Source organism: Otolemur garnettii, unplaced genomic scaffold (assembly GCF_000181295.1).
Source record: "Otolemur garnettii isolate 467f Iridium unplaced genomic scaffold, OtoGar3 scaffold00012, whole genome shotgun sequence".
Classification (NCBI taxonomy): Eukaryota; Metazoa; Chordata; class Mammalia; order Primates; family Galagidae; genus Otolemur; species Otolemur garnettii.
The window spans coordinates 7,817,466-7,835,613 of NW_003852407.1; the positions used below are offsets into that span (position 1 = coordinate 7,817,466).

At 43.8% G+C, this 18,148-nt stretch overlaps 1 protein-coding gene across 1 annotated transcript in view; it reads right to left on the minus strand.

Annotated features, from left to right (window-relative positions):
* Positions 1 to 18,148, minus strand: part of SETBP1 (SET binding protein 1) — a 360,576-nt gene that overhangs the window by 155,922 nt on the left and 186,506 nt on the right. The window contains 1 exon segment of the mRNA XM_023510262.1: positions 13,915 to 13,968. Coding sequence (XP_023366030.1) covers positions 13,915 to 13,968 — 54 coding nt within the window.

The following is an 18,148-nucleotide window of genomic DNA, read 5'->3' on the forward strand; positions in this document are numbered from 1 at the left end:
GCTCACCAAATATAACAAAGAAGCTAAAACTGCTGCATAAATGTAAGCTGCTTCTATTGTTTTATAACTTGTATATAGATTTAGGGCATCACCCTAATTGTTCCATGCATGCAAGAAATGAAATGCCTTTTTCAAAAGTATCTCTGGCCATTACCTTTGCTAGAGGGTCTTGTACCTAGCGGACATGATTAATATGGTGACATACAACCTGCTTAGCTAATCTGGACCCACATTTATTTGAGGAAAGTGAAATTATTAAGATCACCACAAGGACTAAGTTTCTCAAAACTGCCTGTTTATAGCATATATTTATTTTAAAGATGTTCTAGAGGAAGATGGGGGAAGAGTATTAGCTGCAAGAGGAGAATTTATTTTCAAAGCTGGGCTATACCAGTGCCTCTGAGACTGGTCTAGTCTCAAAAGGGCATTTGCAGGACGGCACCCCACTGAGATCGCTTTTGACGAATTGCATCTCAGAATATCCTTCTCATGGTGGAGGGTATTTCACCAAGTCAGAACTTTACTCTGAGTTCACATGGGAACAAATGAATCTCCCTACAGACGACAGGATCGCTAGGTATTTTCCAGTTCATGCTGATGAGAAGGCTCCCTATCTGCCACTGGTTGTGGAGTCACTGATGCTGAATCCACATGGCATGATTTGATGGCCTCACCTCCATTACATGCTTCATGTTATCTCATGATTTCTAAGGGTCTTTCCCATCCCCAGGGTATGCAGGAAACAAGCTCTGCCTCTTATCTGAGAGCCAGGAGCCTTATCTGAACAGTCTGAACAGCGGCCGGCTGCAGAAAGGCTGGTGTCAACCCACATGAAGTGGTAGAAGTACCTCCTTTTAGGTGCGTGCATACACTCACACACACACACATACACACACACACACACACATCTGGAATGAATGATCTGCAGGGCTCTGAAGCCTACAGCATGAACCCTGCATGCTAATCTGATATCCTATGACCTAGTTGTCTGTTTCTGCCGGATCCCATGTCTGCCTTCCTATCTAAAATAGGACTTGCCCTTATCCTGGTCTTATGAGCTCAGAGTCCTCAGCGGAAGATGGAGGAGGGAGGGCTTGGGGAGTCCATGAGCCACTTACACAGAGGAACAGGAAGCTGCCTTTGAATTCTGGAGAATCCCTTCTTCCCTGGCAAAGTGGCCTTTATCATAAGGGTGAAGGAGGAAGAGACAGGTTTAAAAAAAAAAAAACAAAGACACAAATGTTGCTTGTCACAAATCAGAAGGAAGAGAATAAACTTCCCCTTCTCCTCCAGGCTGTGGCCTCAGATGACAGCTGAGCACAAGTGGAATCCAATCCACCCTTAGTGCTTGTCTGCAGCTCCAGCAGCCGCAGCAGAGCGCTCCGAAATGCCCATGATTAGCACCTTCCTTGATTGGGAGTGTAAATGGAGAATCACAGCTCACTCCTCAAAGTAGCGACAGCCACACACCCATTCATTTCTAAGGATCCAAATGTAAACAGAAAATGAACGTCCCTGTACACTCTCCAAATTTTATTTCCCCTGCTAAAATATTAGGGAGGGGGTGAGTATCTTCCTCTCTTACAATCTCTTCTCATATTTGAATATGATCTGTATGTCTGACGTTCCACCAAATCATTCTCAAAGGGAGACAATGAACGCCATCGCACCCCCATTTGTCAGTATTTAAGGCTTAATGAACTCCTGGCGAGCTCTCTCCTCCCAGAGCTGCATGTTTGCTACTGCTGCTTAAGGGTGATCTGTCCAATGCTCCAAATGCCAAGAAGGCTTGCTTGTAATCAGAAATATATATTTATTAACTGGTTGGTTAATCTACAGAGAGGTTTTCTGGAGAATGCTACATTCACTGAGAACCACCAAGCCCAGCTGTGTTCTTTATATTTAAATCCAAGGCATTTTCCAGTGAGAGGGGCACTGGGTCCAGCCTGCTTCTGCCTCCATCTCAAAGATAATCTCCCTCAGCTGTGTATGAATCTGGACTGAGAGAAGGACATTCAGAGCTCTAAGCCTTTGGGGTGCAAAAGATTCTCTACAAATGCACATTCTGAGTAAACAAAACCCATCAGGCCCCTACAAGAGTCGGACGCCTGATTGCACTAAACGTATCACTATGGAATCTGCAATTGGCAAAGTAATTGGCATTATTATAGCTGATGGGGAATTTCTGATGCTGTCTGAGCTCTCCTTTGAAATAATACTCAGCCATTTAATTTGTCCAGCTCTCGTTTAGCTGATTGCTCTTTTTTGCTGGAGTTTATCAAGAATGAAATGAGCGTCTCTCTAGATGCCAGCAGGCCGAGATTTCACAGGCCTTTCTCTTTGCCAATACCCTCCCCTCTCCTCTCACCGACCCCTGTCTGAGGCCATGGTTCATGGGATGCCAAGATACCAATACAGAAATAGGTTCAAGGTGGGTGAATCCAAATGATGTCTTCAAAGCTGTCCACTTTTGCTCCCACCTCCACAAGTACTTGAACGCTCCTGTTGTACTATAAAACTCCCAAAAGACAAATAGACCTCCAAAGATTTGGTGGTCCTAAAGAAACCTCACAAAACTTGCTAGCTCCAAAAACAAGACAAATATAGAAAACATCCTTATTCTCATCTCAAGGTCAGAAGGCATTAGAGAAATCTCAGAATTTATAACCATGCATTTCTGATCGGGGAATCTGTTATGACTAGGGTGACCAGATGTCCTGATTTTGGCGGGACAGTCCTGCTTTTCAACAATTTGTCCCGTGTCCCACGGTGTTTTAAAAAAGTCCCGATTTTTAGAAAGAATGCACGAACAGGCTGTAGAACAAGAAGGGAATATACGATTTTCGGCCGCCATATGGCTATTTCGCCAGAATATGAGTTTTATATTATTTTTGTTAATTTTATAATGTTAAACTGTAATAAATAATTGCTGAGAAGTGATTATTGAGAACTGCTTATCAAAGTTTGCATTGTTGTGAGGTCCTGCCTGCCCCGTCCCCTGCCCCTAGCCCCCGCTCCGCGCCCCCATGTTGTCCCGCCTTACAGATGTTAAAATCTGGTCACCCTAGTTACGAACCCTGGGTCAAATGGCCCAAGAACGGGTTCAACCTAGTTTATCAAGTGTCTACTTTTCACCTGAAGCTCAGACTCCTTTCTTACACCACATTCCTTCCTCCATTCACCATTTAATTCTGTTCCTTCCCAGATCAGGGTGGGAAGCCAAATCCAGCCAGCCCTGCCTTCTTGTTGTCCATAGCAGGGCTGAGGGTGCCACAGTGCGTTTCTCTTTTTCCCATCAAGCAAGCTACCTGTCCTAGCACTGAGTCAGCATGGCTGCCTGATGGGGACAAGATTCCTGTGGCTAGGACACTTCTCTTCTACAGATGCCATTTCTCTCTGATGGCTCATTAAATCTAGAACCCACATGCTCTTTGAATCACCTCTTTTCAAGGCCCAAGACAGTCTTTAAATGGCCTGCACCCCAGTACTCTTTGGTGCTGTTCCTGACTCATGTTTCTGGGCAATCACTGTGCCTATGATTCTTCCACAGGGTAGAAAGTAGACATCTGGAAATAGGCTGAGGGTCACTAACCCCAAGGAAGTTGTTGTTGGATATATTTCTATGGCTGGAAAAGCTTCTGATACATGTACATCTCTTAAAAACACCTTAATACTTCAGAGTTATTCCTCCTCCATGAGCAAAAGATAAAACATTAATTTAGAAAGTGCCATGGGTGGGAGCCATCCACAAAGACTCTTCTCCTGGCTAAACAGGCCCTATCCATCCCATCAGTGTCTGTCTAACTCTTCCTCGTCCGAGGTCCTTCTCCCGGGGCCCCAGTGTCTGTCCTTGCTCACTACAATTGGCAAGAGGAATAAACAAACTAATGAAAAAGGCAGGTGGATCTAGATTTTGGGTTTATTGTTGTTGTTTTTTTTTTCCTCTACTCTTTTGAGTAACCCCAAAGTCAAGCCATATCACCTGGGGAAGCTGTAATTTGTACTCCAACCCTGACTTCAGCAGTCCAGGATCACGTAATTTATAAGAGCAATAAGAATTACAGCACACATTTATGGAGTGTTTACTAGACACCAGACACTTTTCAGAGACCTATCTATTCAATCCTCCTCAAAATCCCACGGGGTAGGTATCCTGCCTCCGCTAAGGAGGACTCTGGGCCACATAAAAGTTAAATAACTGATGGAGGCCACACAGTCAGAAAGGGGAAGACCTGTGATTTGAACGTATCGGGTTGGTCTCAGAATCACTGCTTTTAACTGCTAAACCATAAAATAATGAGAAATGTTCTCTATACTGGATATTATAGCAAGGTGACAGAAATCACTGTTTTGCTACTAAACAAGCATCAATTTTTAGTGTTTATAGTAGTAAAGATTATAATTACATCACACAAAGTTTTTCCATCCCTGCATCATTGGCTCGGGTCACCTGTTGGAAACATGGGACTTACCAGTACACATTTTTAGGAAGATAGAAGCTGTAGAAGGGAAATAATGAGCTGGAAAGGGTGGGAAAAGAAGAGGACAATTATCCGGAAACCATGGTAGAGGCTGCGTGCAGACTTAACATGCCCTCGAAATACCAGCAAGCAGATGGAGGGAAGAAGAGGCTTGAGATCTACAAGCCGTTCCATCAAGGAGCCCCTCTCTGACATGTTTCAACTGATCCCTTTGGTTTGGGACAAGATAGTAGGAAAGAAGACGGGTAGGTGGACAGGAGAACAAGAGGATTAACGTGTAAGTCAGGCAGTAGTAAAGAACTCAACAAGTTAGTTTGCTTCTCTATCGGAGTGGTGGGCCTTCTTCAAGAGGCAGGTTTGGGACTATCCTGGTAAGAGATTTATGAAGAAGAAACCTCCTCTCAAACCCTAAAGCTGGTCTGTGAATTAGTATTTATTATAGCAGAATCATTCTTAGATCTAAAAATGTATAGCGCAAAGTCACGCACCCAAACACCGCGGACACGGAAAATATGATGCTGTAACTTAGGCTACTGATAAGCACGGCCATTTGAGACAGAGTTCAAACGTCCTTGACCAGGCCTCAAGTGAGCAGAATTACAGGACAATTTTTAAGAAGCTTATTTTGACGCCTGTTTACCAAAAGGACTGAAGAAAAAAATCAAGGATCAAAAACTGGAAACATGAACACCTTGGAAGGAGGCAGAGTGACTGAATTACTTACTAAAGACCCAAAGGACCAGAGAAAGCGTCTAGCCCCACACTATTTTGGCTACAGGTCCCATTCGAAGTTAATTTGACTAGTTGGCCTCACTTGATTTATATTTCTATTCTGAAAAAGGTTTTAAATCAGATTTTGAAAGGGTAAATTATCATAGTTGAATACACTAGCAGGGATGACTTGTATTGATTCCTTTAATGAAGTGGACACATATTTTTGCATATGGATAACCCCCTCCTGTCCCAACACCCACCTGCCATCTATCAATTTTCTTACATAGGAATTTCTGCACATTAGGTTTGTTTTAAGTTTAGCCCACCTGCACACAGACCTCAGATGGTCAGAACATCTTGGAATTAAAAATATATATATATATATTCACTGAGGTGTAAAGAGGTTTAGTATCCCAGGAGAAGTTATTAAGACTTCAGAATATTTCACTGAAATGCCAGACTCTCTGGAAAACACCTGGAGAACTTCTCTCTGCAGGACCAAATGCTAATATTGGTTTTGCTAAAAAAACAAAACCAAAAAATACTACTAAAAACACTATCAAGGCAGACAGTTCAAAAATGTATACCTGTGGTAGGAAACTGTTGGTTTCATGTAAGAAAAGTAATAGCATCAGTTTGGAGGAAGGTATGTGTGTGCCTATGAGTAAACATTTTTGTTAAAAAGAATCTGTTATCATTGCAGATGTCAAGGTCTGGTAAGAAAAATAATTACATGGAGTTTCTTAGGAATTAGGGAAAAAGATCCATGTTTTGTGCAGGTATCCTGAAAGTAGCAAGAAAGACCCTTTTACAGGTAGCACCATTTCTTCTGTGGGAGGAACCCCATTCACAATATAAATATTCACACACAGGCTTATAGGAGAAGAAAAAAACAAAGCAGGAGTCCAAATCCTCCCCTTTTATTAAAACTAGATTTCAATATCGGATAACAGAATAGAGCTTCTCAAGAGACATCTGATGAAGGACCAGATGTCTTTTCCTCAATCTATATCTTCCCATCAATACTTTGGTAAAACATTATAAAGGTAAATTAGCAGGAAAACAATCGCATGCTTAGATACCATGGAAATATCAAATTGCTATAGAAGTTTCTAAACCTTTTCAGTTTCTAGATATATCACAATGCAGGAGCAGGGACATATGTGGAGGCCCAGCACTGATCTGCAGCTCGTGCTCTGCCTGGCTTGGTCTCAGAGGGCAAAGATACATGGCACAACAGGCAGCGGACAAGCCAGAAAACACGCCTGGAGAACCAAGCCACGTGTGTGCTAAGCAACAGGCTGAGCAAGCTGGACTCATGGGATCAGCCTGCTCCTGAAGTCAGGGGAAGCCAGCTGTTCCAGGAATCCTCTCTCTGGGGTAGTGCCATCAAGCCGGATCTTTTTGCCTATCTTCTAGACCCAGAAAGAACATCTACACAACAAGCAGAGAACATGAGCACTTCCTAATTTACAATTTGGGGCAAATCTCAATTGTCAGATGTAAATAGTAGGAGATGAACACGGGCGAGGGATTTACAGAATGCCTGCTTCACTGCACTTCCTCTGCCTGGACCGGAGTGTTCCTGGGAAAGGGAACAGGCAGACATCACCGTGTTGTCATGGGGAATGGACTCCGGAGAATGAGCGCAGCGCACGGTGCATCCTGCCATGGGAATTCTATTTGAAAGCGACAATGAAGAGACTGATTTAGATATAGGGAAGCATCTGAAAATATCCATGTCCAGACCTATCAGATCAATTCAATCCAACTGCCAGGGGTAGGCCTGGTCTCTATATTTTGCAAAGGCATCTCTGATAACTCTGTCTTCACTGAGCTGGCAATGGCTGCTCTAGGTACTTTTGAGCATGTGTTTCAGTGTTGCAATGGGGGTGGGGAGATGGAGGGCATGAGGGAGCACCGGAAGCAGGTCTTCCTCACGCACTGCCTTGCTGTGGATGACTTGGCCCTAAAACCAGAGTAAACAGAATGTGGTGAATTCAAACAAGCCACCCTGTCCCCTTGTTGCTATATGATGCTGCCTGCCTGCTGGCTTCACCCTCGGCTCAGATTCCTCCTCTGTGGAAGGGGTGACCAACCACAGTGATTCTCATTTGGGGAGTTGGAGAAGGAAGAGAAGAACTACAGAAATACTTTACCACGATGGAAGGATACAAAGTTCTCTGCAGTCATTCCCCTTGTGACTCTGACATGGAGGAATTGAATCTTCTTGGAACTTGGCAAACATCCAAAAAACTCAACACCTCCTTCAAACACAAGACAGGAACTGCTTGTCCTGGTCTTAGCAGAGGTCTGACTGGGTCTCAGCCATCTTGACTGTGCAGATGACATCTAGTTCAAGGTGGTCTACCATAAGCGGCTAAGAACACAGATGCCTGCGCCAAACTTGCCTCGGTTCAAATCCCACTTCTGCCACTTATGGGATTTGTGAGTTAAACTTCTCTGATGCTCTGCAAGGTTATTTGTAAGATGAGGATAATGATATAATTGAGTTCACAAAGGCCTTGCAAAGATTAAATAAGACAATACGTGTAAAGTTCAAAGAACAATTTTGGCACATACATACTTTCACTAAGTTTTTGGCATACGTACGCTTAACCAAAGACAATGAGAGCGTGTACTAACACACCAACTCTAGTTGAGTCTGACGGGGGCTGGGTGCCCTGGAAAACCCAGAGCTTCCATTTCAATTTTTGTATCTGTCAATGCTAAGCTTGGAGACAGCAGAGGCGTATTCAGAGTTGAGGCAGATAATAGTGACTTTGTTCTGAAAAACATGATCAGCCCCTAGAAGAACAAGCAACTTGGAAACTCAGGGGCTTCATGCTACAACAGAGCAGACTCTACCTCTCCCACCTGCCCTCCATTTCCCAGGGTTGGAATGCTCATCTGTAGCGACCAAATGCATAGACCTTCCCTGAGACACCAGCACTGCCCCAGCCCCTGCTCTGCTCCAGCCTTCCTTCACCTAAGATTTCATTCCACTCAGAAACTCCACAGCGATAGCTGCCTAACAAGCAACTTCTTTTCACCGAAGGCTTGCAGGCTTTGTGTTAAAAATGCCTGGGTTCAAACTCTTGGAGCCCAGGATTTGTTGCAAACGGTTTTGTTCCCTGGTGATCTTTGGGCAGGACTGTGGGACTGGAGGAAAATGGAGTGAATGTTCATCAGGGAAGGACAAAGCCTCCTCCTTTGAACGCATCATCATTTTTAACCCAGGAATAAGCACGGCACTTCCTCTGACCCCCATATTAGCTAACAGTATTCCCATCTCTCCAGACACCCAAGCAGCTGCCGGGTCCACTGATTCTGCCACTCCCCCACTGTCTCTAGCTTCATTCCCTCCTATTTCTCATGTGGACCAATGACAGAGGCTTATGGCCTCTTCGTTTCATCACGCCTGTTACCAAAGCAAAAGTGTTCTGGATCACAATTCTGACTCTTCCCTGCCCTCAGACCTTACATGGCTCCCATTATCTTCAGAGGGACGCCGAGGTCTGAACTCTGCATGTTGATTCATACAAATCAACTGTAAAATGGTATGTTGAGATGATCAGAAAACTCTGAATATGGACTGGCTTTTAGAAAATATTAAAGAATTACTGTTAATTTAGACGGGGTGCGATGATAGCTTTGTGTTTGTACACATTTTTTAAAGTCCTTATTTGCTAGAAAAGCTAACTAAAGCAAGTATGAGTGAATTAACATGATGAATGGGACTTATTTTAAAGTACTTCCCCTAAAATATTAAAATTAAAAACCAAAGCAGGTGAAAGGATAAATAAAATGAGACTGGAAAATGGTAATGGATTGCTGAAGCAGGCCCGGTGGTCAGTTCTCGGGTCAGTTTCTGTCAGCTCTGAAGAGCTAACTGTCGAAGACTTTGCAAATAGGTTGTTAAACCTGGTAGCTTCAAGTTAGTCATGATGGAGCTATTTACACCACGGAAATCAGCATATGCTATAAATTTGGGCTTTCTTTTTTCGGCCGGGGCTGGGTTTGAACCCACTACCTCTGGCACATGGAGCCAGCACCCTACCCTTTTAAGCCACAGGCACGGCCCTAAATTTGGGCTTTTTTTAGCAGCATATCGTGGAAGTTAAATAACAAACAAATGGGTTTAATATACTTATTACACTTACTTTTGTGTAAGTTTGAAAACTGTAATCATGGTTAATTTTTTTTTTAAGTTCAATTATTTTTCTAGACTTTTAAGACCTGAAATTTGGCCCCACCGTAATTCCCAGATAATTTCCCTCCACAATTCCTTGGAGGCAGAGTAATGAAGCCATTCAGTTCTCCAGAATGCAGAACAGCATCACTACCCTGGGCTTAGCCTTGACCCTGGGCTTTCCCTGCCCTGGGGTAAATTCAGCCCTTCACCTCCTGTCACCAATCCAGGCCCAGGCACAATGACACTTCTACCTGATTACTTCCTTCCTTGGTCTATCAAGATACAATTTCACCTACATCTGAATTTTTAATTAATTTAATCTTTACTTCTCTAATGGGAAAACAATTGAGTTTGCAGTGCAGCACCTTAGGCTGCTCTCAGGTGCACGGTCTCATTTGATGTGCACAAAGCTGTGAAAAAAGCTGCACAACTCTCTTGACTAACAAGGAAAATGAGGATAAGAGAAGTTGGATAACTCATCCAGGGTCATGAAATTAATACTATTGGTAAAGCATTCCAGAACTGTCAACTTCTGGGGAATGGTCTGTGCACAGCTGAGGGCCCCACACAGATGGGCTTTCACAAATGCCTTTTGAATGAAGTGTCAACCAGGAGACTGACAGCTCTGTTTTTGCCACACTAAAAGATGTTTTCCTGGGTGTCCTGGTAGATTCTCTCCTCACCTTTCACTACAAGGCACCTTTGACTAGAACAGCAATTAACATTTTGGAAACTTACTAAAAATGGCTACCCTTCAAGGCAGCTATCATACATAGACTTGCCCAGACTTGAAACGATACCCTATTTTTTTCCTAAAGGAAGTATCCTCTACTTTGAGACAGTGGAGAGAGTTTATGCAGCAAGACTTTAGGTCCGAGCTCTTTGGTGTGGGGGACAGTCTCTGAAGGTCACTGTCCCAACACTGCACTACAGCGAGGCATGGACAACCTACATCTGAATTTGGTCCCCATGCTACAGTTATTTCCTTACCAGGTCCCCACTTGAACCCTTGCAGACAGGTACACAAGCCTATAGGTGTCACATATGGACACTTTACTGTAAAGTTTAAGCAACTCACAGATCCCTATAGCAAACCAAGTAACAAAAAAGAAGCAAGTACCAAGTTGTAGCCTAGATGAGGGCCCTGAATCCAAGCATTTGCCTGGGATTGCTCCTGGGGACTTCAGCCTATAGAAGGAATGGGGTGTTCAGTAAAAGGGGAATAGCAAATGACTAGCACAGTGACGAGCACAAGAATGGCCAGCTCTTGTGTTTTCCAGTGACATGGAAAGCATTAAAGCCAACAAAAAGTAAGGCAACAAAAAATGTAAGCTATGATACCAATTTAAAAAATTCAATACACATGTATGTCTTCATAGAGTTAGGACGGATAGATTATGCCCCAAAATATCATTGAGCTTTCCGAAGTCAAATAACAGGATGTTTTTTTTTTTCTTATGTTTTTCTGTGTATTCTAAATTTCTAAAATAAACACTTATAGCTTTTATGTCAGTGGGGAAAAAAAGAACAAAAAGAAAAACGGACAGGGAAGCATATGGTTATTGGGCTCTTACTGAAGAGGATTAGATGCCGCCTCTTATTCCTCTTGAGGGTGGAGAGGACCGTTCGGGTAGGACAAAAGGAGATGAGGGTCCTCATTTCCAATCATCCCAAGATGAGAAAAGAGCAGACTCAAGTATGTCTTTTGCTTCAAAAGGCAAGAAGAACAGGATGTTAAAAAATAAAAGGAGATGCGTCTGTGGGCAGAAGAGTCAGGGTGGTTTAGGTGTGAATTTCAGAAGCTTTTCCATCTGTGCCTTTAAAACTTGCTGAGAATAGTACCCACCTACCAGCAGCAGGCCTGACTCTAGCAGACAGCCCTGCCCTGTGGTCCCGAGGCCACCTACCACTTATGCACAATGCACTGGAAAGTACCTGGCTCTACCTGCAAAGTCCTGCATTTATTTCCAGGAATGATCACGGTGTTTGTAGAAACCAATAACCGTGGGAAGAAAGGCAGATATCACCTCCTTACTCTATCTGGATGCAGAGAGAAGGACAGAGGCCAACAAGACAGAACAGCCCAGCCTAATGCAGCTGCTGTTCTTCACACTTTTCAAGTCATCAAAGATCAGTGCTTAGTGAAGACATCATGACTGTATCCCTTAAGATGCTGCAACAGGAACAGGAATCAAGGGGAAAAAAATCTACCCTCAAGTGATAAGTGCGAAATATACAAAAGCTAGAAATCACATACAATTATCCCAAGGAGGGGTCCTCAGTGAGTTTCCCCCCCAAAGTCAATGACAGGTCCTGTGAGGGAACACACCCATGAATTATTGCACGTGGCTCACTTTCACCTGTGACCCGAAGAGAGAAGAGGAAAGGAAACAACAGAAGCCAGCGATCTGGTGCAGTGAGGCTGGAGAGGGCAGCCCCAAGCTGGTGGGCTGCTTTCTGTTTCTCTTTGAAACAGCACCTAAAAGTGTGGCATTGACTTGTGAGACCCACCTGGGCATTTTTGATTTAGGAATACTTCTGCAGAATTAACTTCGATCTGGGCATTACACTCTGCCACAAATTTCCTAGGCCTGCCTGGCCTTAGGAACAGGCATCTTAAGGAGTGAAAGATATGCATTTATGTTTCAAGCCTCGGGGGGGATGACACAAAAATGGAACAATGTGGAGAGGCTGAGCAGAGGGAGAGGGGTGAGCTGCCCATACTGGAAACTGCAGGATTGTCTGTGGGAGAGCATGGAAGGTGCATTTCTAGGGTGATACCCTCAAACGTTATGGACACACCCCTCATTATATTTTTATAATTATATCAACTTGTCCTTCACTTAGTAGTTTATTTTAAGTCTAATTCCTTAAAAAATGTATTTAAGCAAATACACAGAGACTATGATTAACTCAAAAAGAAGCTATGCCCAAATCTCTCTTACTCTTAACACACACACACATATAAACACACACATACGCCACTTCCAGAAACTCAGAGTCTGTACTCTGTGTGTCCTTTGCAAGTAGCAGAACTACATCACATAAGGCCTTTTCCCCATTCATTTTTATACATTTGCAGACAAAAAGAAATCTTTGGATGCCACAGTGTGAGTGTAGGTGTGAAGGCGGGTGGAGTATAGGTAAATGTTGATTTTCTTTTGTTTTCAATTTATATTTCCTTAACCCAACTGGAAGCTTCTATGAGTAAGTGATTGTGATTAATTACCAGTTTTAAACAGTTGACAAAAAGGCTGATTGGCTATCTGTGTCCAAAATCTCATTACATCTCTGACAGTAGGATCAACAAAGCTGTGATGAAATCACCCCAGGCTAATATATGATTTATGTTTAAGTCATACCAAAGAGGCCCTTTATTTGGCTAGTTCTCTTTCTCTAGCCACTCGTTGTCCCCTCTCTGTCCCACCTCTCTTCCTAGCTCTTTGTGTATCCAGGACCACTTCATATTAGGCCCTGGGTCCCCAGCTTTCCCAGCAGTAGGAGGGTGCTCACAGGCTGTAGCCCCATGGGAGCAGTATCGTGAGGGTACAGCAAGGTCCTCATGTGAAACACATCTAAAAAGGAAGTCATCCCTAAATATAAGACATTCTTGAAGTCAGAAAATGACTTGTTCTACCCCCATAGCTACCACCAGAAGCTAGGATACATTTTCCCACAAGGTTCAGATTTGCACTGCCCAATCTTGCAGTAGGCGCTGAATTAGAGGGGGACAAATATTTTCGTCTTGACAAGGGAAACAGGTGTAAGGACAGTTATGCAACTATCTCCCTGGATTTACTTTTCTTTGCATACATGCTCCTCCTACACCATGATCTATGGGGGAAAACAAGGGCCTCTGTGTGCTTGGTGTGTATTTGTGGTATATGTGTTGGTATGTGTGTGTAGAGAATCATGCTCCCTTCCAGAGACAAGGAAGGTGATATCCCATCTTCATCCCTGCCAAGAAGGTCCCCAGAAAGCCCCTACTTCATCTTTTCATAGTGTGCCCACGGCAACCTCCAAATACTTCTTGGGCAGGAGATAACAGGGGGCTGTTGCCTAACCAAGATCAGCAAACCTCAACTATGTCTCTGCAGGTGTCTGAGAGTAACCTGGCTGCCAGACCATGACTGCAAGACATTTGCACACGAAGATCACAGAAATGTGAGTATCCCGTCCAAAAGGAGAGAAAGCCAGGGGGAGAACCCAGCACTCTCTCCACTGCCTTTGGCTTAACTCTTTCCAAGGCTGAGGCACCCAACACCCAACATTCTAAGCATTTTGACTGGATTTTTTTCTCTATGAAACATTAAGAGAAAGAAAGTAGAGAGGGGTGGTTTTGTCCCTCATGGGATAAGACTGAGCTGGAGGGACAGAGCAAGCTCCCAGGCCATTCTCACGGTTAGCACTGTGAGCCAACAGAGCTAAGGTGGGAGTTTCTGTCCTGGAAACAAATGTGTCTGCTGACAGTCAATGACGGAGCATCTCCTTCTTCCAGATTGCGGGAAACCACCACAGACTTACCTGTGGCTGAAATCCTTTGAGGTCGCTGGCTGCAAGGTCACTGGCTGTGAGGAGCTGGAAAAGAACAAAGGAGGTCTCCTTAGTGACGACACTTCTCAACGTTTGCATACAGTATCCCCAGGACAACTGGCCCACAATGGACTTACCATAGACCAGACCAGACGGAGCTAGAGGAGCAGGATCATAAAGGACAAATGGGAGGTTCCTGGGCCAGGAATCTAGACCCAGAGGCCCTTGTGTTGAGTGTGCCCCCTCTCGGCCCCCAAGCCCTTCCCTACCTTCTTTCTGTGTGCTACCAGTTCTTCAAGGGGCCTTAAATTAGGAATCATGGGCTATGGATGGCTTCAGCAGCCCACAAACTCCCTGAAATTGTGAGTATAATTACGTGTGAGTCCATAGATGACATCATTTATTTAGGGAGAGAGGCCCTGGTTTTCTTCCTACTACCCGAAGTAATCTGTGATGCAAGTTAGGAATTACTGCTTCAGAGACCGCTAAAGACCTATATCCTCTAATAGGGCATTTTTTGTTGTTGTTCATTCTTTTTTATTAAATCATCTCTGTAAAAATGACCCTTTCCTCTTCCCACCTATTTGTGACTCAGTTTCCCTTTGGCATATGGTGCCCATAATTTGATATACTGTTTAAGTGTTCAGAGCCTTATGCTTCCAATAATCATGTGATATTAAAGGATAAAGAGTCAGGTGTATCTATTTTTTGCACCCCTCTGTTTAATCAGTTTTAAAGGGTAAGGTCAAAGTTCTAAGTATTTCAGAATCCTTTCTAGGGCACTGCACCAGAAAGCACTGAATAAAAACATAGGATTGATGAATGAAATAGTCACATTCTTTATTATTTCTTTAAAAATGCTGGGAAAGTGTGAGATAAAGAGAAAAAAAGGGCAGATGCTTATTTTGATTCAAGGAGGGTGACTGCCAGCTTTGTTAGGCCCGGAGAGCATTTGTGAAAAATAGGAAAGATTTCATGTTTGCTGTGACAATATTTTGCTTGGGTCAAAAATAGAGAGAGCGTCATGCTGAGCTCCAAGGGCCTCCAGCCTTCAGAGAAGCTCTACTGGATTTCTCAGCTTCCCTAAGTGACTCTGCCAGAAATGGTGCTTACGTGGTGTCAAAGCTGGGATTTAGAAGGAGGGAGGGAGAGAGGGTAAAAACCACACCATACTCCCCTCACCCCATCCTGGGGGCTAGATTCCCCAGGGGAAAGGCAGTTGGGTGAGCAGCACCTTCCTGGTGGATTTGGTTGTAATGAAACAGCCAAACAACACCCCATTCGGCCACTTGACCAGGCACTAAGATTCAAATATAATTGTTTTTTTAATTATTATAATTAAGTCATAGCTGTGTACATTAATACTATCATAGGGTACAGTGTGTTGTTTCTATATACAGTTTGAAATACTTTCATCCAACTGGTTAACATAGCCTTCATGTCATTTTCTTAGTTATTGTGTTAAGACATTTACATTCAAACATAATTGTTGACCTAGTCCCTGCCTTCACATAACCTGTAGTGTGGCTGAAGGATCAGACATGTCTTTGTCAATATGAGCAGAGTACAGAAGAGAGCATCACACCAGGAAGACGGAATAAGAGAGGTCAGGGCGGGGGTCTTGAAAGAAGATGAAGAGTGAGTTCAGCCTTGAAAAATGGGAAGGTGGCAGGGCAAGGCACTCCAGGATTGCGCAGAAGGAAGAACAGAGACGTGGAACAGACCCTGGCCAGGACCAACACACCTTCCTGCACATCTGTGAAATGTAGCCACACACTACTTTAAGGAGAAAGGGAGGTGCCTGGCACACTGCTTGCTACTTTATATAATTTTCACAACTCCCTCATTGAGATAGAAAGTATCTCCACTTCGTGGATGGAAAAATTGATACTTACAGAAGCTTCATAACATTTTCTAAGCCTCACAGATAGTACCTGTACTGAGGATTTAATTCCAACTCTGTATTTTCCCAGAGCTCGTGCTCTTTTCCTATAATAAGATGCCCCTGAATTACAGCACATTGGGGACAACTTGTTGAGCACGAGTGGCAGAGAAAAAAAACTGAGCGCCAGAATACTAGTCAAAGGAGCCCCAGACAGTAACAAATGTCTTCCTCTCAATTTTTTTTTTAGATTTTTAATTGGTAATGACCATCTATTCTTCTGAATTTAACACTTCAACCTGGCCTCTAACTTGAGCTGGATGCAAGGTTGTGATGGAGCTGAGGAGAAGGGACAGAAAGGCTGGGGTGAGGTGTGAGCACGGGAATAGCCTTTACAGGGACACAGCCACTGACATGTGTGTCAGCATAGAGGAATCAGAGCTCAAAGTTCTCCAGGCCCTGGGAGCAGAGATCTTCCTACTGCTGCCAATGAGGTTCACCAGGCAGATAGGAGGCACGAGGGTACAATGTTTAATTCCTCCTACTCTTGAGATTCCCTCCTCCCACTCCAAAGATAAAACACAAAGATGTGTGCAGCATCTTCACGTACGAAACGACCAGATCCAGTTGTCTGACTGGGAACAGAGAAATGGCATCTTTGGTTCTTAGTCCTTATTCTAACTCAAAAAAAAAAAAAAAAAAATCAGGATTTCTTCCCTCCCCCTTAGATCCTCTTCATATTTCTTGCTAAAAAAAGCCAGCTGTGCATGGTTTAATTCTTACTTTTTTACAAGTTATGATCTGTGCTTTGCTGTATTTCTTCATTTTTTTTTTTTTCACCGAATAGGAACACGCCCGGTGAGACCATGTCTAACAAGAGGAGAGTTTATATCTTATGTAAATTCTGCACTTCTCAACATGTTGAAAAGAGCCTGGACATGCAGTTAGTCACTCATAACCTGTTGGTCAACTGCATTAACAAGGATGTGGAGGAGAGTGTCAGCCCAGAAGTGAGGAGCAGCATAACTAAAGTGCGGAGCTGAGAGACAGACGTGTGAGAGGCAGGCTTCAGACACTCTTCAGACTGACAAAAGGAAATGGCTCTCAGCACCTCACACGTTTCCTGCATGAAGGAGGCACTCAAATATTTGAAGGAATTAATCAACTCAGACAATGAGGGCGGCTCTTCTTTCTTCCACGATGAGTTTTACTCAAGAATATCGGCTGATACTTGAGTTAGGGATTACGTTTAAGGAAGAACGGAATGAAAGCAAAAGAGCTGAATAGTGAATAAACCCACCAGAGAGAGATGGTGGCTCCCCCCTTCCTGAGGACGAAACAATGAAACTGCAAAGGGCCAACCTGGGTCAGATGAATTAGCTTATATCTGATGGGGGGTGGGAGGAGGTAGGGATGTGATGTCTGGGATGGTAATCACGTAGCTTCTAAAACTTCTCAATTCCTTTATCCTAGAGATTCTGAATGTTTCACTCATAACCTGGTGTGCACTGAAAGTATTATCTGACCTGGGAAACAACCAAAGGTGAGCCGTGCAATCTCTCCTTTAATGGAGAGGTGTGTAGAAGCCTGTCCTTCCTGTCCATCAAGCTACGACTCCCTGCCCGGCTGGCTCCTGGGTTCTAACCACAGGGTAACTAAATACACGAGCTCTTGGGTCAAACACCAGCCGTGTACCTTGCATACTCCTCTTTCCGAAGTGAATTATTTCCTAGAAGTCCCAATGTCTTATACCCAGGAAAGGAGAAATAGGAGATCCTCAGGCACGAAAATCTGGTGCTTAGGGATGGATTAGAAAGAGCAAACCACCTAGATCTGAACCCCCACAGAGAGCGCTAGTCTTACAGCATCAGGGCCTGGGAGAGGAGGTTGAAGGTTCCTGGACACGATGAACAAATCTGTGCATCCCTAGTGGGCTCAGGAGCCACCTGCCCTGGGGAACTGTGTGGAGAAACGTTACGTAGACAAAGGCCTTCACTATGCCCACGTCTCTCTTCTTTTAATGAGAATGGCTCTGCTTTTTCCTGTTTCTTGTAGGCAATTTCAATTGAAAATGAATGTTTTGCCACTAAAACATGTTTTAAAACGCCAGGCTAAGTCTGTATTTGGCAGAAGCAGCAACTGATAAGCGGAGTTTTCAAGATTGCCTCACGAGTGAGCTACAGGCTTGGGTGGATCCTTCTGCCTTCTGTGCAGAAGCTCTGTTTCGAGACCCTTTCCATCCAGTCTGGGTCTAATACCCAGAAAGAACCTGCTGATTTCTGACCTGAAGCTGGAATAGATGTGCTTAGAAACTCTGGGGAAACTGAGGCACAGGCAAGAAGT